We start from the raw sequence: 27,334 nt of genomic DNA, 5'->3' as shown, positions 1-27,334 counted from the left end.
TAAAGATGTTAACAGCTTTTATTTCACTGGTGCAAGGCCCATGTGTCATCCACCACTCACCAACAGCAAAACAAAACATCATCTCCTAAAAAACAGCTTCAGAAAATTCAAAACAAAGCAACAGTGGCTATAATAAACTTCATACAATACTGTAAATCATTTTGTATCATCCAAACATGAACAGATCAGTTTCTATCACACATGGCTTATTTTTTCCCAAAAAAACCATACCAGCACTACTCCAGTACATGCCTCACACCTGGAAATGCATAACACCACTCCATGACATTGACAGCTGTTCGTGCTTAGAACTAGTCATCAATTCACCTTACCAATATCATAAAATACAAAATTATATGAAAACCTACATTTACAAAGTACTGTCCCCATCCTGCAATCTATTCCATTTGGGTAGGTACCTGTATCCATTTCAACTCCTCTAAAGGCAATGTGGTATTTAGTGCTCCATTGCTAAAGGTTTGATTGCAAACTCAGGGCACAAGTGGGAAAGGTTTAGATCTTTCCACAAGCAGTAAAACACTGCCTTATTCTTCTAGATTCAGTTTCAGTAGTATTTGCACAACCTCCTAAACCAAAACTTACCTATTTTCAATTACCTCACATTTAGGAAGAAAGAAGGAAAGGCTCTGAGTAGTCAGCAGAGAAATGGCTCATACTGAAATGACTTGGGGCTGTAAGCTGTGCTTTAGTGCACAATGGTGATCCAAAAGCCTCAGAATTAACCACATCTTGCTTCAGTATTTACAGTATCTGCTGCCTTCCTCTGCATTGCATGAGTTTCTTCACCAGCACAGTATCAGAGATCTTATTTCCACTGGATGAGCATTATGACATGACTCCAAAAACAGGATTATGACGACAAATACTAGGGCCATACTCTTCATAGTCCTTCTTGGTGTGACATACTTGGAAGAACTCTGGCTATAAAAATATAAAACAAATCCCAACACATAAATAACATATTGGCAGTTCTGTAGATTGCAGTTTTACAACACATTTGGAAATACAATAAAATGAGAAATACTAGGATATGAATACAACTAATCAAGAGAATTTTGGTCATAAGACTGTTTCTAAACACAGCAGTAAGAAATCCCACTTGGCAGACAGCAATTGGTCCCATTTTCCTTAATTTCCTTCTCTCTTGCATTAAGACCATTGATTTGGATTCTATATTCCTGAAGTCCTAACTAATCTCTAGTGCTGGTTTAAAGAATAAAGGCACTATATTGGAACTATCATAGCAAAACTACTTCAGAATTATCTCAATTCGTTATATCCTTACTTGAGCAAAGCTCTCATTTGCCCTCTACAAATTTTACTGAGATAAAAATTGGGTAAGGATTCCGAATGTGACACAGTTTAGGCTGTCACAACAAAAAAACCTTTAAAACTTTGTACTCAGAACACCCAGAATTCAACATGCAATAAAAATTAAGAACCACTCTGATGAAGACTTACTGTTGAAGCCAGCATGGAACCTCCAAACCAAACTGCATAACGCTGCATGTGATGTGTTATCACTTGAACTTCCACTGGTTTGGGCTAAGGAAAACAGTTCATATTGAGTTGGTTTTCAAACTTAACGTGGTCAGAACCAGACACCTTCAACCCTCCATTCACATCACTACCACACTTAATACTCAGATATGCTCCCCCTAGAAGAACAAATCCTAAAATATAAAGAAATCTCATACACTGCAAGGCTACCAGTGCTTTTAACAATACATAAACATATCCTACTGATTTTACAGTGTATTTTCACTAGTGAGGTGAAAACTTTGAACTTGATTTCTGTCACTAGTCATGTAATTAATGTACTTGAAATGCTCACTTACTTTAATCCGACCACCACTGAGCTCCTCGCTGAGCCGCAATCTCGCATCCACCACTCTCTTCAAATCCCTTTGCAGTCGTCGTCCAAAGTCCCTGAACATCGTGGACCCTCCTGAGAGGACCACATTCTGTGCAGAAATTAAAGACACATTCTGTAAATCCATCTTCAAGCAAGTTTCCCAACAGGCAGCACTGCAGAGGTGACTATCTGAATCTCAGCATCATTTGGAAGCTGACAAGGCAGGTAGAACACCTTAAGCACCCTCCAATTCATAGGAGGTTCATGGCTCCCCTACTTTTCTCCTTTAAATACATTTATGTAGAACGAGTTATTACAAAGGAAGATTCCATTAAACCAGGAGCTAGTACCCTACATATGCAGAGCAGTAGAAATAAGACATTACATCAAGAAGTTTTTCTGGGAATGCTCACAGCAAGCAGTCTTAGCCCTGACACTGAATAAGGTTCAAGTCTCATCACATTACATACCTACAAAAGCTACAAAATTATCAAGACCTCTATTTTCTTCTTTTAATTTCCAGAGTTCTTCAAAAAGGCACCACATCTTCACAAAGAACTGCAGCAGAGGAAGGTATGATGCCTCTTCCCTTGCCTGGCTGCTATTACTCAGTTTTCAGAGCAGAACCAAATGTCTTTCAGCCTGGTCTTGTACTTGGATTCTAAACAGACATTTTAGAATTTCATATCCCCAATTCTGATAACGTTGCAGCATCCCAGACTCAATGCAGAAGTCAATTCAAAGGTGGGGGATTCAAAACAGGACCCCTGGAACATAACATCAGTGGCAACAAAAATGCAATTCATGATCAGAAAATATAACTCAACGTGAAAAAACTGCACATGTGCCTTTGCACACTGCTAAAATCACTCACATGCCTTTGGCACATGTCCACAAGGAACTTGGATCAGGAGTTTATTGCACACACATCCAAGGATTATCTCAGTATCATTTTTTGACATTGCAGACCAAGACTGTGCACATAATGAAAGAATTCCTGACCTACTATTTTCAGCCTGCACATGGATCTGAAAAGTCAAAGACATGCATAATAAGTGTTTACACTTGCAGGGTGCAGAAGTGCTTGGATTTTAAGCAACAGATAACCAAGGAAATCTTGTTTGTATCTTGTAAAGTGAGAAGAAAGCTGTTTGCTTATTCATGAGAAAAATATTCCTGCACATCATAAAAACCATTACAGTAGGAAAAACTCATTTCTTCACAGCTTCAGATTATCTACAGTATAAAAGAATGCATAACAAAGCAGGTGTGCTTTAAAGAAAAAAAGCACAACTCTCCATAACATTACTGAAACATTTCCAAGAGGAAAAGAGGAGGACAGAGAAGAGGAAAGGAGCCAGAAATCACAGCTGATCCTAAAGTTAAACCAGAAGGGAGGACTCCCTCTACTCTCCCCACACACAAGAACATCTCTTCCCCTGCATCAGTGGTCATGCATTCCACTTGGGAAAAGGAAATTGCTAATGGGCAAAAAAAGACAACAACCAACCTGAGTGATGAAATAGCAATTAAAAAGATGCCATCAGAAAATATTACCTGGAGATAATGAAGCTGGCCAAGAATGTAAAAGCAATAATTCTACTCAAGGAAAATTAAACTTCAAGCATACTCCATAAAGTGGACAATGCTATAACTAAAAATAGATTCCAGAATAAACACAAGAATAATTTTTTTAATACATCCAAGACCAATTCATGTAACTACAGAGTTAGCAGTATCACTGGGAGGATCTTTCCACCTAGTTACCATTCTAGGGTTAGAGGCTAAGAAGCTACATCTTCAAATTATGATTATTCAAGTACTTCTACACACCAAAACCAGTTCAACAATAACACTGCCAAAGGAGAACAGAAGCACCAAGGTATAAATGTTGAAAAGATAAGTCACCTCACTGTCACATATCTGGACCAGCAAGACTAAGCAAATTTCTGTACCAACTGCATTTAGAAGATGGTTAATTATACAGTTACAGTTCCCCTGCTCCCTGAACTTCTTGTCAGTGCCAGACCAAATCCATGCTAACTCTTTAGTAGATTTATCTTAGAGCTTCAGCAAGTTCTCAACTCAGCAGGTCAGGTCAGAAGCCAGGTACTCTCCTTGCAATGAAAGCAGAATCCATATCCACTCAAACCCCTCAAACACCACACCTACCACTTACAAAGGACACAATAAAGGTGAGAAACGATGGTCAGATTAAAAAAAAACAAAGCCCAGAAGACAACCAAGGGGGCACCACCTACCTCCCTCTACCCTGACCTCTCAAATATCTTCTCTAGAACAAAATAACTACTTAACAAAAACCACAAAAATAAAGCACGCTAAACACACCTGTGGAGAAAGCTTACTAGTGATGCTTGGGTTTTCAGCCTGCCAGGGAACCCTCTGGCCTCCAAGAAAAAGACATCAAAGAAGTTTGGCTTTAAGTATCTGTTTCCAGCTGATTCCTTTAAAGAAGACTTCTTCTGATCTTACTCTGCTCAAACACATTTCAGCTGATTTAACAGCTCCAAGCAGCCCTCCTGTTTCTCAGCTAACACCAATTATCATACCTGCTGATGGAAAGAACCTCCAGCTGGTTTTTACTTCTATAGCTAACTGGCTGAACATTTAAGTTGTTTCCAAAGAAAGTGTTCCCTTGGCAGAGAGGAACTAAACCCTTCCACACACCTGAAAAAGTTAAGCACAACAAGCATATAAATGAAAGTAGGCTATTTCTGGAAGGAGACCAGGGGAGTGGATACCAGTCACAGAATCATTAAAGGTGGAAAAGACCCCTAAAATCAAGATCACTTCAGAGGACTGGCAAAAAATTTCTCCCTTCTCATCTGTACCTTTTGCTTCTTTTATGAACTCTGTGGTACTGAGTTTCTCACTGTACCATTGCTGGTACTCTGCCTGTACAGTGTAACGCTGCAGGGATGTGAAATTACCCAACAAAGCAACAGAAATCTCTGGCTAAATCAAGCTTACATAAAAATTCCAAAGAGTGAAACCAGCTCCTGAAGAACTCAGCACTAAACACAAGATGCTGAACTGGTTTGTGCATCTTCACACTGCACTGTGGTGTGAGCACACTCTCAGCTGGACACATCAGACTGCAGCACCAAACTGAAAAGCATCCCCTGCTTTTCTGGCAAGTAAGAACAACATCCCATTTTCCCTTCTTTCCAACTGACAGCCTAAATTTAACATGATGTGACCAGACCACCAGAGACATGTAATAAGATCAATATATGACTGTTAATAAAAATTATTACGGGTAAAACCAGGAAGGTTCATAAGCTGAAGCCAAGCACTTCATCAGCAAGTGAATCAATTGAGCTACATGCCTCTGTTAATTTGGTTAAAACAGGGCACTATCTGCCAACAGAGTATGGAAAGTACAAGGATAAATATTGTTCATACAGAATGATAAATATAGCACAAAGAAGTAAATTTATTGTGAGAAACACTATTTTTAAAAGGTATTTACTTCTAATAATGAGGAAACCATTTAGTTTTCCTTAAAATAATGTATTTAATGTGCATTTCACGTCTCAAGTAACAGCAAGAGATTTCAGCATGGTGCCATTCTGCAGAAATACTCCTGAGACACAAAAGGAACCAGAAAATCCTGCAGATGCACTGAGCTATTGTTAAACCAACTAGCAGGAGAAATCTTAAAAATTTATTTACAGCTATGATAGGAATAAGCAGGGCTTCTCCACAGCACTGTGCTACAATGACAGAGTTAATCTCTTGGGGCTCTCATTCTAATACACAGAACACACTCTCATCCTAATACAGCAGAATTCAACAGGAATGCTGTTCCTTTCCCATGTCCTGTCATGGTGCCATGGCCTGGCAGTCTCTCCACCCTTTCCTCACCCCCAGAGCCTCCCCACTCTGCTCTGGGTCAGTAACAGGGAATTTCTGTGGTGCTGGAGCACAGATCAGCAAAGCCAGTCCAACAGTGCCATCTACCCACCGTGCTGTGCAGCTGGAGCTGCTCTCACACCAGCTGCTTCTATTTACCAGCAGCTGAAGTCAGAAGTGATGTCAGGGGGATTTTACAACCTGCTTAGCTCCTGCACCTGGGAGCTCTCCAGTGTTTGAGGATGGGCTCTTGTGAGCTCAGCAGTTTAACCTGCTGAGTGAACACTGACACAAGTGCAGTCCAAGTCTTAATTGTAGCAACGAGCTTGACTTCATTATTTCACTAAGTTTTCGTTTTGAGAGAGACTAATCTGAGTCCCCACCAGCTGCACACCCAGCTAAGAAGTCACCTTCTCTAAGGAAAAGTGCCAATTTGTCAAAATCTCATCATGCACCTGTGTTTCCATGGAAAACCTGGGTAATTCACATCCAGTAAAACCACACTTGCCAATATCCTACAGCCCCCCACTTCATCCAGAATTTTCAACCTGAGAAGTTGGCTTAGAAGTTTGAGTTTAAGGATGCTGTCATTTGATTCAGCATGATCTGAATCATGAATGCTTAAGCATGCTTGGCTATGACCTTTCAGAGGTATTTCTGAGAGAATTTACCTGGCTTCAGATGTCACTTATATTCTTTCATTCAGATATTTGTGCTAAAAACACAGCAGAGAAAAGTTGAAAGAAATCAATTTCTGGGACAGTCAGTGACCCTACACTTCTATTCTTTGTAGTGGGAAAAGGCAAGGACCTCAGAACTGTTAATACTGTTCTCATCTTAACTCTGGAAGTACCTGGGGAGAGACTCTGGATAAGAAGAAAGATGAAGTAGAGCACAGAATAAAAGTGATGCTTTCTGAACCTGTTATTAACAAAAAATGCTGTTTATTAGGAGAGCAAGCAGTTTTAAAAACTTTTCAAAGTCCTTTGTCAACCTCTGAAGTTGCTATAACTACATTCAGGCGGAGACAGCTTTTGACACCAAGTACCAAAAACTCATGTCTTAACTGATAAATGTTAGGACAAGTTTCAGAGCACTTTCAGGTTGAAAAGAGACTTTTAAACATCAACTAGTGCTGAAAACATTCCACACCAGCATCTGCTGTGGCTGTACCACAGGAGCAGATGTTCATCACTGATCCAAGCTGGGTGTGCAGAAGTTATACAGAGTTCACTGGTGGAAGCTGAAAGCTGGGAAAGGGCCTCATTTCTGTGCAGACCACAGCCCCCATTATGCTACTGCACTCTCCCTGTAATTTCTCTCCATTTCTGAGGTATCAGTTATACTATGTCTTCATATAATTATGAGGTAAGTACAAGGAAAGGTTGTGGAACAATATTTTAAGAAAAAAGGAAGCTAAGAAAATCTCAAAAAATAGAACTAGATGTACTATACACCATTCTCAGAGAACAGCAAGGGTGATGGAATATCTCACTGAGCCCCACAATGTAGGATTTTCAGCTGCATGCAGGATGGGTCATTCTTCAGTGGAATTCAACACACAGATCAACCTAGCCAGGATGCCAAATTGTTTCATCCATGTGGTACAATCCAAAAATTATCTCCTCTGTCATTTCTCTTTTCATTTGAGCACTCATTTTAAATTTCATTTTGCTTTCTGAAGCTTTGGGTTTCTTGCCCCCCAAAAACTAAATAATAAACCCCAAAACCCACCTCATTTTTTCAAATTTAAATGCAAGTCCCCTGGTTTCATACCCATACCTATCTATTCTGTTTTAGCAGAAAGCAATTCATCCCAAGCAATCCAGATCTCTCAACTCTGTGTTAGAGAATACAAATCAGTTTTTCCAAGCAATCACATTAAGGTGATGTAATCATGGGAATTAGAGAGTACATTACTGGCAATCATTATACAATTAAAAAAGGCTCCATCATGTGTGAAAGGATCTTTGTGCTCAGTATTGAATGGCTGAGGTTATAGGATCTTGTGGAGGCACAGAGAAGCTGACTTCAGGTGTGGGAATGGATTTCTAGGGATGCATATCCCCCACTCCAGGCCCCAGTGTGATCTGAGAAATGCTCATTAGCCCTCAGCCCTGACAAACTGCACTTGGACTAAGCCCCTCTTGAGCTTAACAGAAAAACTGTCTGTTCCCAGAACTTACAGGTGTTAAGTGAGAACCTGTCTTATAACAAACAGCCTTTGAAACTTTTTTCTTGCCCAAATAACAACTCAAGTGAAATAATATTTCTGTTATTGAACTTTCAAAGAAACTTACCAACTCAAATTGTGTCCAGGATGGAAAAATACTATGATTAAAATACTGTGATTAAAGCCCACTCTCTACTGGTCCTGTAAACAGCAGTCCAAAATGAAATCCTTTTGAGCTCTCAATTCCCAGAAAAGAAGGGGCTCATGTGGGCATGTCTCAAACACCAGTAACTAATAACTGGGGAGCCAACCAAGGACTGCTGGTAATAACAGACAAGAATTGCTGGTAATAACCAGGGACTATTGGTATTAACACACAGGGAGGAAGAACAGGATTTGGCTGGAGAAGAGGGGTCAGGCACACCTAGGGCATTTGTCCATGAGAACAAACCAGAGCACAGTACAAGGAATGAGTGGGATGAACTTGGCATGGACTGTAGGGTGGGATTACTACCACCAAAAGCCTCCAGAGCCCTCCAACCCATTTCCAGAAAGGCCTGAAAGAACAGACTGCACATGGTAACTAATTTTTGTGGAAAGCAAGAAACCCACATTTAGGGCAGAGAAACCTCTCCATAGAAAGGTCCCCCCACTCCAAGCCCAGGGGGTGCCCCCAGGACCCTGGACAAGTCATTGGCCAGACTGATGCAGTTGGATCAACACTGAAAGCAAGACTGGTGCTCCCTTTTTCTCTCCTTCTTTAAATCATCTCTCCCTCTTTAATTCCTCTTCCCTTTCACCCTACCCCTCTACCCAAAACCTCCTGCTGTGTGCTTAGACAGTAAGTCAGAGAATAACAGATCAATTTCCATGCCAAGTGTGTAATTTATTAATCAAACTTTCACACCCTCATTTCTTTTGATCAATAAGCATTTACAAATCTTAGATGCTTTCTTCCCTTTAGACTGGGTTGTCACAGATCTGGCTAAAGAAGTCTTATCAAGGTTCTGCTGGTCTAAACATCAACATAAGGTAAGATAACTGTCCTTGTGAGAGAGATGTTGATCAGATTAGGAAACAGATTAGGGATACTAGCAATAAAACTCAGAAATTTCATAGGACATCAAAAGATGGGTTGTGGAACAATGATTCAAAGGCTACACACCACATAAAACCTGCAGTAAGGGTACTGTTTGGTATTTTCTGCAGGAACACTGAGGAAGAATCCAAATACATTTGAAGGAAACTCAGCTCCAAAGCACAGGGCCTAGGCTGGCCACCACTTAGCACTGTGGGCAAGTGAAACTGATAAACCTCAGAGAGAAAGTATGAGTGGAGTATTTCAGCATCCATACACTGTTTCAAACAATGAGAACAAGAGATGCTCATCTTTGAAGTGACTTTGCTTAAAGAAGATGGCGAGTACTACCATTAATAACTACTGACATCTCTCAGTACATTCACCAGGTAACTGTGAAACATTATTGTAATTAAGAAAGTATCATGAATAACAGGAAAAGGAAAAACAAAGTCTCAATCAGTAGCAAGCCAAGGGAAAGTTATTTGTCTACTGATTATGATGAGGCAGAAGTAACCTAAGCTCAAATTTTAAACACCATCTTCAAATCAGTACCAAACCCTACCCTACCAAAGCAAAGAATCTGCTGCTCTGAGGAAGATTTGGTCTTTCAGATAAAAAGCAGAGACACTACCACTTTTTACATGAGCAGACAAATCTCTGTGTGCTATAGCTTTATGCTGTTATTTCCAAAATTGTACTGCTCCTGCACAAGCAGAAAAAAGGGAACCATGGGATGTGGGATGTGCTGTCAATACAGACAGAACTTGCCACGGACCATACATGTCAGAACCTTACTTTCCACTCCTTAAAGAATCAGGAACTGAAAGTACTCTCTGGACTACACTCTGGGTTTAAGCTGGCCTAATTGTTCTCTCCTAAAATATTTTCAGTTTTCATGTACTTTATAAGTGATGCAGTACTGACTAAACTGCAGACAATGGGCAGGGACAGGACAAGACCATAAAAAGAAATTGGAAACCACTACTTAATAAAGCAGGCAAAGGAGGGTAGTGAGAGGGGTAAGATCACAGTATAACCCTTAGAATGGGCAAAACCAAAAGTCCTTCATGCATAAGAATTCACATCACAAATGTCAGATACAAATATCATCCCTCTGCCACAGCTCCTCAGGGACAATACTTACCTTGGTATTGAGCCTTTACAGAAACTTTTCTTCCAAAACAAAAGCAGAAAATATCTAGTGGCATTCAGAATTTCTATCCAAAGTTCACATCTCTCATTGTGAGGAAGTGGTAGCCATGATGCTGGTATTTAGTCCTTGAACAAATCACATGAATTTTGCAAGAAAAAGGCCATACCTTATATAATGGACGCCGGACATCAATGGGACAGTTCTGTATAACTTCATCAACTACATCCGAAATGGATTCCATGAAATCAGGGTTAGCAAACTAAAATCAAACACAACAGCCATTAGATTTTTCATCTAAAAAGCAAAGAAATAAAAAGGCAGCAATAAGACTGTGGAGAGACTTTATAACAGGGGATGAATAGGCGTTTCAAATCTTGTTCACCACTTATTCTACATTAAAACAAACAGTTCTCTACAAGGGAAATGGTAATTTCTTTTTCTGCTGAGAAACTCAGATTCTCTTCCTTGGTCAGAAACTCATTGTTTACAATTCATGCACTATGCACTTTTATTGCCTGCAAGATGAGTTTGAGTTCTCCTACAATATTAAACACACTGTTGTTACCACTGATTGTGGTCCTGCCTTTCCATTCAAGGAAGATTAAAAATACCACTGTAAATCAGAATGTTCCCTGAAAAAATATGTTAATGCTACTAAAATACTTCAGTTAAATTCCCACCAAAAAATCAGACTTTTTTCCCCAAACCCAGGAAGTATCTAATGTTCAAAAAAGCATAAATAGTCTAAGGTTTTGAGTGAAAGCCCCCATCAATGCAAACATAAACACAGTGCTATGCAAATTTCTGCATTTATAAAAATAGTCAAGAAATGCTAACACTAAAAAACAGTCCAGTGGAAACTTTCCACTTAAAAACATAAGTTTTAAAAAGAAGAATTGGTAATAGCCCATGTTTTTTTCCTTTCACAGGTTAAACTCTGAAAATTTAAATTAATTACCAATACATAATAATATATTATTCTAGATGTGTGGAACTACATGGGATTTACATTCAAAACAAGATGAGATATCTACATGGATGAACAAATAACAACAGTAAAACATAAGTAGACACTGAACTGAGAGAAAATTAGCAAAGGAAGTTGTCTTGGAGCTCAGGAGCCCTAATAATGATGGAGGGCACTCCCCAAAAATTCAAGCTAACTTCCACAGTAAGAATTAATCATGCAAGAAGCAAAAAACATGAACCCACATAAATCAAAAAAGATGGTGCTGCACACTGAGTTTTCATCTGAATGAACTACAGCCTGCAAACTCCTGAGCTCTACATGAAGATATTGATAAAACAGCAGGGGAAAAGGAATAAGTAGAAATGAGAGGTAGGGTACAGCTTCATCCCAGAACAGGGACAAGAGAACTGAATGTAAAATTGCAGTCTGCCAGCCAATACAATTTGGTTGGAGAATGGCAAATAAAATACCTTATTTTAAAAGTAGAGAAATAACCTGGATAGCCACAAACCCCAAGACCTAACTTCAGGAGTATTAAAGATTTCAGAACAAATTCTGTAAACTGAAAATAGGAAAAGATTACAAGACAGCTTTACCAAAGGCAGCTTTTATCTAGCTAAGTTGCTACCCTTTTCAAGTGAGTTAATGAAACACAACAAGAAATTCTCTTTGGATGCAGTACACATCATCTACTATGTTTTCCTTGTCTAGGAAGTCAGTTCAGGTTTGAGTGGTTTTTTTCAGTACAAAGTCAAGAAACAACCAAGAAATGAAAAAAAAAGGTAATTGGTCCTTTATCCCATTCCTAACAGTTTTTAGACACCATGGAAAAAGGGGCTCTTAAAATGATGTCTGACATGGGATTCAATGCTTCTCTGTTAAATCACACTGGTAAACAGCAGAGAAGAAAAACTGTTTAGCCCAGAGATTTAATACTGGCAGAAGATCAGATGGCTACAAACTGACCACAGAAGATTAAAGCTGGAATTTAGACAAAAGGTGGCAGAGAGAAGCATTTTAATATTCTTCCAAGAAGGAGGGTAGAAAAAGGGAAAATTCACCAGTCTTGATGTGGATTTTAATAAAAGTTTTTAACAGCATTACAGACTATGGGTGCCTGCATAAGTTCAAGTGTGCAGGAATGGAGAGGACCTGTATTAAAACCTGACTCCTTCCTCTCACAATATCCTGAATCTCATTCCAGCTGGACTACCAAAAATCAGAGAGATAAAATACAGTAATCTGTCCTGGAATTGTACATATTACTTATGACCACACTCAGAGAGATTTCAATAGACTTCCTTCAAGGATAAGCTTATGATCCATGCCTTCCAAACTGAATCAGTATCACAAGCCTGCACCCAATATTTAGAATAGCATCAATGCCATGCTTAGTAGTGCCCAAAGGGATTGGCAGCATACAAATACAAAGTATAAAGGCAGACTTGTTTAAACTGATGCTAAAAGAAAGAGGAAAATGCTATACAAAAATGAGAATTCAAGCAATTTCTTCTCAAGTTCAGAAAGGAACAGATGTTTTACACCTTAGACTGGACATGAGAAAAACACTTTTCTGCGGTGCTGAAGTTACCTGTGAGCACACCTGGTTGGTGTTCAGGGGACTCACTGGCCCCTCACTGCCACGGGATGGCGCCCAGGCACCGGGAATGGCACAACTTAACACAGCTATTCCCTGTCTTACCTCGGGATGGAAGAAGATTTCGGGCCCCAGGAACCTCTCATAACCAACATCTATAACAAACTTGCTTTTGTTGATGGCGTTGATGCCCGTGTATTGTTTGATCCACTTGCGAGAGTCCCCGTCGTACTTGGCGAATTCCTTCACGATGTCGGGGCAGATGTAACAGTACTTCTCCTGGTAACAAACAGCACGTGTGAAAAACAGCTGCAATAATTAGTGCATCACTGAATTCAAGTGCAACACAACCAGAAAAGGAAAATGTGAGCGTTTTTACAGATGGAGCTGTTCAAGGGACTTTCTCACCCAAAGCCTCAACCCCACAAGGCTCGAGCCCTTTTGCTTCCAAAGGGCTGCACACGCTGACTCAGCTACACTTGCCTCTCAAAATGAAAACATCACCAACAGCAGCTCTGTGACAATAAAGGATTTCAAGGGCAAGCTTTCACTGCAAGAGCAGGCCCACACAATCGCCCTACTGTTTTTTCTTTTTTTAATTCTATTACAAAGCAAATTTTAAACAACTCCCAAGTTTAAATACTGATTTTTAATCTGTGGAACATACACACTCCAAACACTCTAGCATGAATATTTTCTTCCACTTTCTCCTTCCCCCACACTTGATTGGACAAACCACCAGAAGCTGGTGTAATTATAATACACTGCCTACATTTGCATTTTTAAGAGAGCCACTGGCAACTTGCTGGAGCCAAAAAATTAGCTCAGGGAGATTTATTATGTATTTATTAAGAGATAAAGGAGGATGTACCTTTATGGCTTTTGCTGTCTCCAGAGATTGTTCAGGAGGAATTCCTACCTCCCTTTCCCTTAGAAGCTGTTGAATAAAGTAAGTAATATCTCTACCTGCAATAGGAATATGTTTGATGCAACTTCCAATTACATAGCCTTCTGCCTATGTAGGAGGAGAGGAAAAGACAAATTTAAGGGGAAAACTTACTGTGTATCAATAATTAACATTCATTTTTATAATGCTCTGATTTTCTACTAAAACTGGAATATTGAAACTGCAAAATCACTCTAAAAATGTGCACCTCATTGCAAAGTGGGATATAATTTTTATTTAAAGACCTTGATTACCACATACAAACAGATATTGATTATCTGACAGATACACAAGTGATAAATAGTCTGGTACACATTAGTCAGACCTGATGGATCCTTTAAGGCACCATCAGAAAAGCAAACTTAATATTAATGAACTACCTGTGTTCTGAGAGTGAAAAATTAATAGAAAATAGTATAAAATTAAATTTCTCAGACAAGGAAAATCAAATAGGAATAAAAACTCAAACAGAAGTAGGATCTTCCAATGAGCACAACAAAAATAAGAAATCTACTTGCTGAATTTTTTTAGGATGCATTTACTGAAAACACTGGTACTGCTAAGCCACATTATTTCTACCCTTTTTTTTTAAACTTTTTAGAGTTTCATGCAGTAAATGCTGTTTATTATATGACAAAATACTGAGAAGATCAAGTTAACACCAAAATGCAAGAGGAACTTAAAGGGAATCAAATTTTCATTTCTAATATACCTGATCATTCAAGGATACAGTATGGGTCAAAAATACACAAAATGACATCAACAGATGTCAGTATGCACAGGTAACTCTGCATTTTTAACATCCTCACATAACTAAACTGATGAGATTGATCATGTATAAGATCATGTATAAATTTCTAGTTGTTTCCATATAAGCAGAGTGGAAACAATAAAAAACAATAAATCATATAAAAAGCACACATTACCAGTTATATTAAACAGTGAAAATTGAGGGTGTCGAAAAAGTTAGGACATTTCTTGTCAGATACTGTTGGCATGCAGAAGACACAAACCCATGGTAATCACTGATATTTAAGAGAACTGAGGCATCACAGTAATGGAAGGTTTTTCACAGAAACAGTTTTTTAAAAGCTGGACTGATGGTTCCTTACTGTGACCCTCCTGTGGTCTGCAAGCTAAATTAACACACCGTGAAACACAAACTTTTGCAAGGAAGTCCCAAACAACACTAAAAATTCAAAGACAAAGTTTCATTTGAAGCTTACTTAGATTTATAGCAAACAAAGCCTGTCCAAAACACTGCTGGTTTCCAGGTGCACCCTGCTACTCACCACGGGGATTACGTGGGTCACTCCATCACCGCTGTCGATGACAATTCCAGTCAGAGTCCGCTCCCCAACCTGCCGTGACGTCCAGGAGGCAGCTAAGGCCAGCACTGCCTGCAGCACACAGTTTATATTTAGAAGCAGGCAGAGTGTTCTAATTTACACTCTCAAAAAATGCTGTTTCATACATTTTAGGCCAAAAAAAGAAAGACCAAAACACTGCAGTTATTTTGTGCTTTAGAAGAACACATTCACTTTGTTCACCTGCACAGCAATGTAAAGTCCTGGGATGTTAAATGATTCAAACATGATTTCTGCAAGATACTCTCTGTTTTCTGGTGTGTTCAGTGGAGGCTCTGTCTGCAAAAACAAAGTTTTGAAAAAGCCACTCAGTAAGATCTTTCCTTTCTTCAGCATGATATGGTAATCAAACTTGTAAAATCCTCAGGGTACTCAAAATAAAAAAAATTCAAACAGGATTTAAACAGTGTTTGAAGCTTTTCAAAAGCAATAGCTGACCTGTAGTAGCCTGCATCACAAAACTAACAGAATATAGTTGTAATGAAGCTTTAAAGATTAGTTTTCTCCTCCCAACCCAAACCCTGTCATAGCTAGAGAAATATGACATACAGAGAAAAATCCTCCAGCAGAGCTACTTGTGCTTGGAATGGTATTTGGTTTTCCTCTTACAAAGCAATTTCCTTACCAGGCCTCATTAACTCACCATTAAAAAATAGTGATCCTCAGGCTCAGCTCGAAGGTACTTAAAAATAACCTGCTCCATGAACCTCTCCATGAGGTCCCAGTCCTCAACAATTCCATGTCGGATAGGCCACTGCAACAGCAAAACTCGTCAGCACTGGATCATGCAAGGACAAATAAACCCTCAACAGAAACAGCCTGACACCTCATCTCACAGGTACCCTATCAAACCCTCCATCCTGACTTTAATCCAGAGGCACAGCTCAAAGTTACCTCCTGCTCCCAGGTATTTCCAAGCCCAAGTCTACCTTGCAGAACTAGCAGCCAGATTCCAGACTCTATTCCTGTTAGCCTGTTGCAGAACTGTGTTTTAATATCTTTTTGTGTAAATTTTATCACTTAAGAAGTTGAGAATCCTACTTGGCTTCAATATGCCTTTCCATATTATGAAAATAAATAAAAACCATATAGGCTATATATTTTTCAACTAAAATTTCTGGCAGGGATGATGTTTACATTTTGTTCAATGTTAAGAACACAGCTGACATTTAAGTAACACAGAAGGATGTATAAAATATGATTTTTTTCCACATAGTTCATAAGCCAGTAACACTTTGTAAGTACAAGAAGTCCTTTACTAGGGTATGGAAAATATGATTCACAGAAAAGCTGGATTTAAGACAGCCCTTCACAAAACAATTGTGACATTCCCTGAAGCAAAAGTATCCAACACATTTTTCAGTTCCAGTATGCCATGTTAAAAGGGTACACTTCTAGCAAGAATTTAAATATTCAGTGTATATTACTATTTTAATAGCTCAGAATTTTGAAAACTGAACAGCTGCACTGTATCAATGAATATTTACACAAACACCAACCACACAAGACAGCACTAGTAAAACAGATATCTAAAAAAGGGTAAAGCCATGAACCAAATCATGCAGTTTTTAAAAAGCAATAAAAATACATAAAAAATAAGCAAACGTGTTTTGAATGGCTATCCAGAAGTCCTAGCACATTTTATCATAGAAATATGAGACTTGGGAAAGGCTGTCTAGGTCTCCTGAATGCTCACCTTTGTAGCATAGGTAGGTTTATCTATGGCTTCATCTCCTATGAAAAAGTCCAGATCATCAACACCTTTCATTACCCTCCTCTGAGCCTGGTCCCCCACTTTGGCCGACTCTCGGATTGCAATACCTTAAAATAAACCCAAAAAACAAATCAAAACAAAATTAAAACAGCTAAATACCAAGTGATGAATATTTATTTACTCAAGGATTCTTTTCAGAAATAAAAATTGGGATATAAAAAGTAGAAATCATATAAGTGATCTACTGGTAAGCCAATAGAGCCAAGTCATTCTCACTGCATCCTGCAGGATTCTGGCCACCCATCCCTCATTGTTGTACATAATAATTCACAGAAAATATTGAAAATGCATTTTGTTACAGACTACAGCAGTCACTAAACCTGTACAAGTGCAGCATTCCAGTAAGCAACATGATTTTCTGAGTTTTAACACTAGAATAAAGAGGAAGAGCATCAGAGAAGAAGATAAACTGTGTATTCAAGAATAAGTATTGGAGTCATTATCCTGGTTGGTGAGAAAGAGGAAAGAGAGAAATCAATTTGCAGTGCTACAGAGAAATCTTTGGAGACACTTATGCTTCCCATTAGCAGCCTGCAACTATCACTAAAATTATTAGATGATGGCTGCTGTAGGCAAGATGAGACAGCAAAAATCAAATCTGGGGCAAGCTAAAAATAAAAATGGAATGAAGCACTGCTAAAATGTAACCTTATTTATATAGTTTTTTTTTTAATAGGTCATAATCAGGATCTAAATAACATATAGCAGAAAATGCAAAGTAGGCAGACATCATCCACAAACACACCAAATACTACTAGCATCAAAAAATGACTCACAGACAAACAATTCTTTTGGAAGAACATTTACCCCCCCAACAGTTTATAGTTGTATAAAACAGGATTTACAGAAAATTCACAGGAAATCCCTGCTATCCAACTTCTTTAACATAAGACATTTAAATCTTTACCAGTGCTTTAGGTTTCAAATTTTAAAATACTTAAAACATTGAGACTAAGCAGTACTACAGCTACACCTGGTGAAGAACATGTGTCCCCTTCACTTCTCTGGCCACCAATCACCTTTATAATTTCCTTATCTTTATACTTCCTCTCATGAGTAGCTACAAGGTAGTCTAGATGCATGAGTAAGTCTAGATGCATTAGATGCATCAGCAAAGTTTACAAAAAAGTAAAAAGTAGTGTTTAACATAAATGGAGGTAACAGATGCCATTACAGATGTACAGTAATTTCATGATTATAAGCCACACCTGATTATAACCGCACGTTACAATACAGAGTGTGATAAAAAGCATCAGTTCTAGCACCATCTGCTGAGGGTGGGGGCAGTGATCCTTATCTCCATGGGAGATATTCTGCTAATGGGCCATCCATTGAAACCAGGCAGGGCATTGTTCTTTATCTTTTCCCAACCCATCCTTCCTCCAGCCAGTCATTTTCTGCTCATGGCCATTGAGTCCCACTGTGGGACTGATAAAATTACTGCATCCCATTGGAAGTTGCTCCAGCCAGGGGGAAGAGCCCAACATTTCTTACCAAGATAAAAACAGAGGTTTTGGGACGCTAAGGGAGCCCCTTTCTCCACCGGATTTCTCCACATCACCACTGGAGCTCCAGAGGGAAACTGCACCTTGTACAGGAGCACTGCTCCAACTGAGCCACATCTGTCACTGCAGGAGGATGCAGCCACCATGGAATGGGACTGCTGCCAACACCCTGCCTGACGGGTGTCAGGTTGTACTCTGACTGTGTCAGGGTTTGGAGTTTGTTTCTTTGTAGTACTGTATTTCTATTTTAATTTCCCTAGAAAAGAACTGTTATTCCTAATTCCCATATCTTTGCCTGAGAGCCCCTTGATTTCAAAATTGTAATAATTTGGAGGGAGGGGGTTTACATTCTCCATTTCAAAGAGAAGCTCCTGCCTTTCTCAGCAGACACCTGTCCTCCAAACTAAAACAGCAACTTTTTGTTCTTTGTCCATATATAAGCCACACCTGATTATAAGCCGCACTTTGGGTTCGGGCCAAAATTTTAGTCAAAATGATGTGGCTTATAATCGTGAGATTACTGTAAATACACAGTCAGTGCTACTATTTATAAATATATAAATATACAGCATTTCAGAGAAACTAATAAGATGTCAATTAAAATCAGGAACACCAGAAAAGTACAACATTTTAAACAAGTTTAGCACGCACAAAAAAAATTAAAGAGTAAATCTGTCCAACAAAAGCATGTTAAATGTGCAAGAACATTTTAATTGGTAAACACACACCCAAAAGGAACATTTTCTAATAAGAACAACTTTTTTGAATATTAAACTGTCTACAATCCCAGACAATGTAAATAAGGCAGACACCACCTGCACTTTAGTACTTAATTTGATTGGGAGCCTTCCCCAGATTATCCAGGCTGTAACCATGGTGTCAGGTAGACAGGAGGTAAATTACATTCTGTCTACTCAAGAGTCCTGGCAAAAAAATAATGGAGATAAAAAGGAAATTGGACTGGAGTTCTCTTCATCTTTGTCATAGCAACCAAGAGCTGGTTTAATGAGCAACAGTCCTAGCTAACTGCAAACAAGGAGCTCTGTTTAGCTACACTCCAGCCAAAGATGCTAACACGTTGAATATCACTTCCCAGATGGACACGGACTACGACGGCTGAGCTGGGAGTTGGAAGCGCGTCATTTAATCCTGAAAGTGCTCAGTGACAGCAGTGTGTATTACAATTTGAAACAAAATCAACTCACATGATGGGATAATGAACTGGGGTTCTGTATTTCCTGCATAGCCAAGCTTTGTATACCTAGGGGGAAAAAAAAAATCACCAGGTCATTAGATGCACTTAAACGCAAAAACACGAAGGAAAAAATACTTTCAATTCATTACACTTCTTCAAAGTAAAGGTGAAACATGAATCACATGCCATGTCCACATTTTCTGGGTTATGCTTTCAAGTATTATCATGCTGAAAACTCAAAGTGGTAAATAGTTTAGGTGTTAATTTATTTTTCAACTTCAGCTTACCGATTTTGCTAGTATTATTCAGAGCTATCAAGTCTGAGAACTCTACTTACTTTTTCCATCTTATTGACCAGCTATGACAAAGGACAGGCAGGTTACATTGCACCCTTTGGTAAAAATTAGGGCTGTGCAGATTTTACCCTTCAGTTACCCTGACCAAAGAGAGCCTTAAGATTTTACATATTTGTTTAATATTCTCAAATACAGGAAAAGAAAGAAATAATACAGTGTCATAAGTATAAAGCACAGCTGAGAACTCTTGTTACAATCCTGACAAAACTCCCTTTCAGGCCCTTAGCAAACTACTCATTTTGTCACAGGTATAGCATATGATGTGATAAAAGACAAATACTACAGCAAAGCAAGCCTGCACTGATGAAATGCTTTAGAAATGGGCAGCAGATTGTACAAAGCATAAATTCTTTCTTTCAATATACATATAATATCTATTTAAACAAGTAAAGGATCAAGAAGAAAAAAGAAGGGAAAAGTAAGTAATTTTAACATAAAACTTAAAAATTTCTACAGTTTTATTAGTGGCTTCAAGCTACTCCAGGTCTTTAGCAACCAGAAATAATTAACATCCCAGACTATGAAAAACAGCTCTATTTCCTAGGGGGAAAGAAAAAAAAAAAAAAAAAGAAAAAGAAAAAACCCCACAATAACAAAACCCACATCAGAAACAGTGTTAAAACAAAAAACAACCAAACTAAATTGACTGAATGCTTGCAGAGATGGATGTCATTCTTGAATATTGCCATTAGCTTGAAACAGAAGTACAACAGCAGCATGATTTGAGGGAAGAGTTCACATCATTTTTACACAAAAAACCCAAAGCCATGATATTCTCAAATGAGACCATACCCAGCCTAGGTCCTAAAGTGAATTTAAAGTCTTTGAATCCTATTCTCAATATTTACAAACAATATTACGCCATGACCAAAGAGAGGGTTTACATCTTCATTAGCAGCTTGAAAAGTAAGTTCCTCTTTACAGACTCTTTGGTATAAAAATACTCATTAAGAATCACAGTTTTGTCAGATCAAGGAATTAATCTAAATTGAATTATCAATGACCTTGGAACTTAAATATTTATATTTCGACTTCTCTTCAAAGCTATAGCTTCAATAGACTTCAAACAATAGTTTAAAAGCCATTCCCCCCAAGGCTAAAAAGACAAGGACTATGTTTTGGAGGCAAGGGTTTCTTGGGTTTTTAATCATCATTATAGACATATGCTTTCAGTCTAATCCAAATTGTTTATGCACACTTGCTGTGGCTCTCAGAAAAACATAATCAGGATGTTAAATAAGACTGACTGTAAGGAAGGACACTGCTAGAAAAAAATCCTTTTTATGATTATTATTGCATAGATTCTTCACATTTTAGAATGAGGCCTACCTAGGGAATATTGCTAAAACATAACAAGCAACAACAGGAGTTCCACTGGGATTTAAGACCAGTACAGGCCACTTCCTCTTATTTCTCTAAATGAACATAATGAAAACCAAGGAAAACATTTTTTTTATTTAAAGACCCAGTTTCAAGACACAGAAATGACAATTAGGCAGTGAAAAAAGCCCTTCAAGCCTCAGTGACAAAAACCAAAGACAGTATCTACATACACATACATGTAAATACATATATATACTTTTCATACTATTTTTAGAAATCTGTGTGCATGAATAAATTAAAAGCTTCCTGCAGTCTAACCAGAACTCATTTCTTAAACTAAAGTCTGGCCAAGAGGTGAGTTCAGTTTGCCATATTTCCCCCTCAACACACATGCTAAACTCACACCCACTCACAGTATTAAAAAAAGAAAACACTCTCTAAAAGTCAATTTGGGCTACCAGTCTGCAAGAACCTTACCTTCCCTCTCCAGAATGGATCAGATCCCCCTACCAGAAAAACTTGCAAAGTTACCAAACCCCTACAGATCAGTATTTTACAGATTAATTTTTAACCCGGGCTAATTCACCTAGTGAAAAAACTACCAAATAAGTTTATTTCTCAACATAATGAAAAAAATTCTCTTCAAAGAATTCATCTCACAGAAGGTAACATATGGAAATATTTCTTTTGCATGCCATTAATCCATGAAAGATTATTACTAAAACTAAGAGAATAACTAAATTCTCAGTTCAATGGTTAAGCAAATAAGCAGAAACCCAAAATCTGTTAAAAAAAAAAAACAACCTACTTAGGATCAAATGAGAGACAGACTGGAACAAACATTTCAAGCGTTTTTGACAAACCCAAATGGAAGGGAAACTCCAATTTCTCCCAAGACAACTCAGGAAAAGAAGGAAAATAGATTATGGAGTTGTGCTGCTCTTTGCTATCCAGGAGCCTCTGGACATGGCAGACTTGGTCCCAGGACCCAAACTCATTCCACCTCTCAAGGGTACATTAAAGTGTTTGGGTGACCCATTCCTAGAACCTCCTACAGAAAATACTCCCTCTCCTTCATGATATTTAAATACTCACTGACCTGAAAGGCTCTGGACTTCAACAGTTACAGAGGTTACCTGGTCTTCAGTCCCTTCTCCAATGAATATTTAAGCATCTAAAACACAGTTTTCTCTCTCCTGGGTTACAGCCTAGCAGACTAATGGCAATGCAACATCTTGTGATCTGTAAAATTACAGAGACAGCTGTAGCAGAATGTGTAGATAATCAGTATTCCAACTTAATTTCATTAAAAGCAGCAATTTGTTGCCAGTGAGATAGGAACCTACTGGAAACTGGCCAAAATATAGGATACTGCACTAAAAATTAGCAGAAAACTGATCCAATAGACTAAGGCTATTTCATGCAAGGAGATTTGGAGGACTACAATTTTTTTTTTGTTAATCTCTGGAAATTACATATTGTTGAAACAAGCATTTTCTAAAAATAGTGTAGTCTCCTTCATACTGTTTTGACCAGGTGAGGAGTTTGCACACAAGCCAGTTGCACAAACTTTTGCACAAGGATTGGTCATCCTAACCCTCTTCTGAGACCCCACCAAGATGGAAAGATGATAAAACTTACATCTAGAATTGATTCCAAAGATACACAAATGCACTGCACTAGGAAGCAGATGCTGCACCCTTAACCACTCTAGAGAGAAGAGATATGTTTTGGAAAATTCTTCCCAAAGCATGAGAACAAATCACAAACTCAAATAGTTGCTTTATCCATCTGAAAACACAAGACACCCAATTTTTCTCTGTACAAGTATGCAAAACAGCAAAGTCCAAATTTTAGCATTTGGATGCTCTCTACTGCTTTTTTGGTCCACATCTTTAACACAATGTGTTACATTCACACAAAAAAACCACTGAAAAGATAAATATGACGTGATTAAAAATAGCAGAATGCTTTGAGAAAGTCCTGTAAACAAACAAATAGCCTCTGTAAATAGAACACTTTTTCTGACAGCTAAGAGGCTGAACAACCAGGCTGCTGCTGCCAGAACACCTGTGATGCCAGGCTGCCATAGCAGACTCTATTATCATTATTACAAGTATGTCTGAGCAACTTGCAACACGAGTTCCTAATGAAGATTTGGAAAAGTACTTTTGAAATCGAGGGATGGGAATGAAGAAGCCATGAAGGAGAAAATAACAAATAGAAAAAAAATCTATTTTGTCTGCACAATTTACCCAAGAGCACCAGCAGCCGCTGTAAGAATAAAGAGTACAGCAGAGCCACTGGGTTTCTTGAGGAAGTCTAGCACTTTGCAGGACTGAAGCCTGTGATTATAAACAACAGTTAATTAACTCAAGCTCCTTAGACCCAGAACAGCAATTACAAAAATGCCTGTTCACATGGCTCATGAGAAGAGCAGAGGTAATATTTGGCTAAAGCAACTCACTAGGCATCAGAAATACAATAAGAGAAGGGAAACACAGCATGTTCTGAGGATCCAGCTGTCTTTAATAGCAACATCATCAAAAAACACCTTAAGCTTCAAGTTTTAAGACCCAGTCCAGCTCACTTCTCCCAGAAATCAAGTATTTACTTCTAAACTCATCTGTAAGACTTTGCCAAAATACCTTTTCTTTACTAAAAAGGAATGGCTTCAATAAAACACATCCAAACCAGAAACACTCCTCAGTGTCTGCAAATAGACTAAAGAGAGGCATTTTAAGATATCTTTGTTTTGCCCACCCACCTACTACTGTTCTGATGTCCCACAGCTAAATGCCAATTAATAAAACTAGTTGTGAAGTTTAAAGCTATTTAAAACAGCAACACAAAAAGGCCTGGTAGTCCTACAGAACTAAAAATAGCATGCCCTTCTCCACAAAGAGTGACAGCAATGTGTAAACTGATCACGAGGAGAACCTCATGCAGAGAAAATCAAGATGTAGCGCATCAAAATTGCACTACATCATTTGCAAATACTAATGGAAAAGATTATAGCAAATCATTAACTATTTCTGCTAGATTTGTGAATAAAGAGTGAACAGTTAACAGCAAAGGAAATTCAAGTCATCTATATCCAATAGACTACAATGAGTGTTATCCTGTCCTGACATAAAAATATGTTTCTCACTGAAGGCTTGTAATTATTTTTTATATACCTGTTCTTACTTTTTTTTGAGGAATTCTGGCATTTTACAGGACTGAGGCATGTGACTGCAAGTAACAGTAATTTAAGCCAGCCTCCTTATGCACAAAACAACAACAAAACCATTCTTTTAACAAACTTCTTAAAACCCTTTACATGAAAAAAAGATGGATTAGAGGCTGGACAGAACACCTCATTCAGTACCAGAGATTTAAGCAGAAAAGTGTATTTTATATACACAATGTCCCACAGTGCATGTCTGCATATACCTTTCCCTTTCTGCTCTGCTCTTCCAAATTTTTCATCTGAAAGCCCTTTCATGAATAATTTGAATGAATTGTTTGAAGCTTGTAACCCAAAGTAGATTCATTTTAACAATAAGAAGGTTTTCAGCCCACACAGAGGAAAATTCCAGAGACTGTGTATCAATGAGTCAAGCTACTTCTTCTGGCTGCCTTTGTTCAGACTCATTTCATCCTGAATTCTGCAAAATAACTTATTTCACATTCAGTAGTCTCTTTGCTGAAAAGTCTTCCATTTTTCAGTGCCCTACAGCAAAGTCAAACACAAGTCCCACCAGCAGAAATATCATGTTGTCTCCTGTGAATCAAGACCACTTGGAGGCATTGAAAAATAAATGTGCATCATCTGGGGACTATCCAGACCCTTCCTGAAACAAAACAATATACATGCTCCCCACACACAAAACCCATGCAAGCAGTAAACAGATTTTAGAAATTCTACTTCAATTATTATTTCTTTGAAAAGACACAATAAGCAATGTCCTATCCTTATTTATTTTGTGTAACTGTTAGCCAGTAATATCTACTGCTAGTGTAACACTGGAATTACTCCACAAACTGAAAGCCAAGGTGGGGGGGTCTGCTGCAAAAGGTAGCTTTGGCATTTAATGCCTCTTCTGGGTTTTATAGTTTCCATTGAACCCTTTCTAAAGGATCTACCCAGACCTCCCATTTTCCTCAGAACTATCAACTAGTAATCCTGTAATATTAAGAGATCTGTGGAGGTCAGATACTTAAAATATCTTCAGAAAATATATAGAAGAAACCTGGAAACTACCAAGAAGTATCTGAAGAGGAAGCAGAATCACACACAAGATAGAATTTGGTCTCCATTCTACTTCCAAAGTCTCCAGCTGTACTCCCCACTGAGGAACAGAGCTAGTTTTGGTAAGCTAAGGTATAAGCAGAAACAAGCAAAGATTTCTAAAACTTTCATGACAGTTTAATATAGGCATATTTCAAAATGTGACACACTTTTTCAGGAGAAGGCAATGTGGCACCACAACACTGGAAAGAGCTTCCTGCGGTTACCTAGGGATTGGGGTTTCTTCATTTGGTTGGATTAGTTTGGGGTTTGGTTTTTTTAAAGATTGTTCAGTTCAGGAAATTCTAAAGATAACCTTCCAAGTATTAAAGAAATTAAAATAGTGTTGCAAGTTCCCTGCAGAGGAAAGGCTAAATTAATGCAATCAGTGATACCGAGTCTGACAAGTAAAGCTGCTGCAAGAATAGTTACTCATGGACCGCTGCTTCACTTCCTCTCCTCAGAGCTGTCTGTAACTGCTGGGCCAAAGGAAAGGTATTAATTAGCAAAAGCACACCACAGATTCCGTATTTCCTTCATCACAGCTCCCTCTGACATCTCCCCCCCCTAACACACAGCAGGAATGGATGCTCAATAGGTTTTCTATAGCACAGAGAGGTAGGACAGACCCGCTCCTGAAACGCCTCCCAAGCAAAACCCCTGCAATTCAGAGTCCCTCCAAGACTCGAGTTACAAAACTTGTGGTTTGGTTAAGCATGGAATAAATCTCACATTGATCCGAGAAAGGTGAAGGCATGACCAAGCGCTTCACTGGAGCAAGCCGAAAATGCTACAACTGGGGACGGCTGGTTTCAGCCGGGGAGAGGAGGCAGGAGCCGCACCGAGAGCGGCCCGGGGAGCTGCGCTTACTGAGCACCGTGCTTACCGGGGAGCTGCGCTTACGGGAGAGCTGGGCTCACCGGGTACTGCGCTTACCGGGGAGCTGCGCTCACCGGGCACTGCGCTCACCGGGCGGCTGCGCTTACCGGGCGCTGTGGCCGTGCACGGCACCGGCAGGGCTGCACCCGGCCAGGGCATCTCCGGGAACCTCCCCAGGTATCGCCTCTGCACCGCTCTCTGCGGGCTCCCGGCTCCTCTCCCCTTCTGAAACCAGTCCCCTATTTTAGCACTTGCATCATGGAATACTTCAGAGCCAGAGGACACAGATGGAAACGGGTCCCGAGAGACGAGAAGGGCACACAGAAACACGCACGGCGGGGACACGGCAGGACTGCTCCGCGCTCCAGCGGGATGGAAGGGCAGGAGGGGGACAGGGAGGACGACAGCGATGGGCACCAGCCCGCTGAAGGCCGGAAGGGACAGAAACCCCCAGCAAACCGAGAGAGCACCGGGACACACGGCAGCAGCGCGGCCCCGTGCGAGGAGCGCTCGCCGGCAGCGGGGAGCGGCGGAGGGGCGCGGCGCGCAGACACCCCCCCCGTCCCCAGCACGGGGTCGGCCCTGCCCGCACTCACCCGGTGCCGCCGTCGATCACGCAGGGCGGCAGGCAGCTCGCCATGCTGCGGGGCCGGCAGTGCGGGCCCTACGCCACCATCCGGGCGGCCGCCGGCTCCCCCGGCGCGGGCTCCATGCGGGCGGGCCCGCAGCGGCCGCCGCCAGCGCCGCCCCCCGCGCCTGCGCCGCCGCCCGCGCCCGGGCCGCCATGTCGGGTCAGGGCCTCCCGCGGCCGCGGCGTGAGGGAGAGGCCGGTGCGGGGCTGTGTGTGTGCTGGAGATTCGTGCTCGGGGCTGGGGGATGAGCTCGGCACTGCCGAGTCAATATGGTTGGGATAGAGCTCCTCGAGTCCAGCCTACCACCCAGCACGACCAGACCACGTCCAGTCTTCCCTAAAGCACCTCCAGGGATGGT

At 39.8% G+C, this 27,334-nt stretch overlaps 1 protein-coding gene across 1 annotated transcript; it reads right to left on the bottom strand.

Annotated features, from left to right (window-relative positions):
• Window positions 1-27,053, bottom strand: ACTR3B (actin related protein 3B). The gene is made up of 12 exons (XM_033069893.1): window positions 26,941-27,053; window positions 19,524-19,579; window positions 16,736-16,860; window positions 15,683-15,793; window positions 15,223-15,318; window positions 14,965-15,072; window positions 13,598-13,741; window positions 12,832-13,005; window positions 10,326-10,418; window positions 1,860-1,985; window positions 1,483-1,566; window positions 1-942 (listed from the first exon to the last, which is right to left on the bottom strand). Exons 1-12 carry the CDS (start codon window positions 26,982-26,984, stop codon window positions 847-849), a joined length of 1,257 nt encoding a protein of 418 aa, XP_032925784.1. The 5' UTR covers window positions 26,985-27,053; the 3' UTR covers window positions 1-846.
• Window positions 27,054-27,334: the final 281 nt, after the last annotated feature.

Source organism: Catharus ustulatus, chromosome 1, assembly GCF_009819885.2.
Source record: "Catharus ustulatus isolate bCatUst1 chromosome 1, bCatUst1.pri.v2, whole genome shotgun sequence".
Lineage (NCBI taxonomy): Eukaryota > Metazoa > Chordata > Aves > Passeriformes > Turdidae > Catharus > Catharus ustulatus.
The sequence above is the reverse complement of the archived record's forward strand: the minus strand, read 5'-3'. Positions and strand labels throughout refer to the sequence as shown.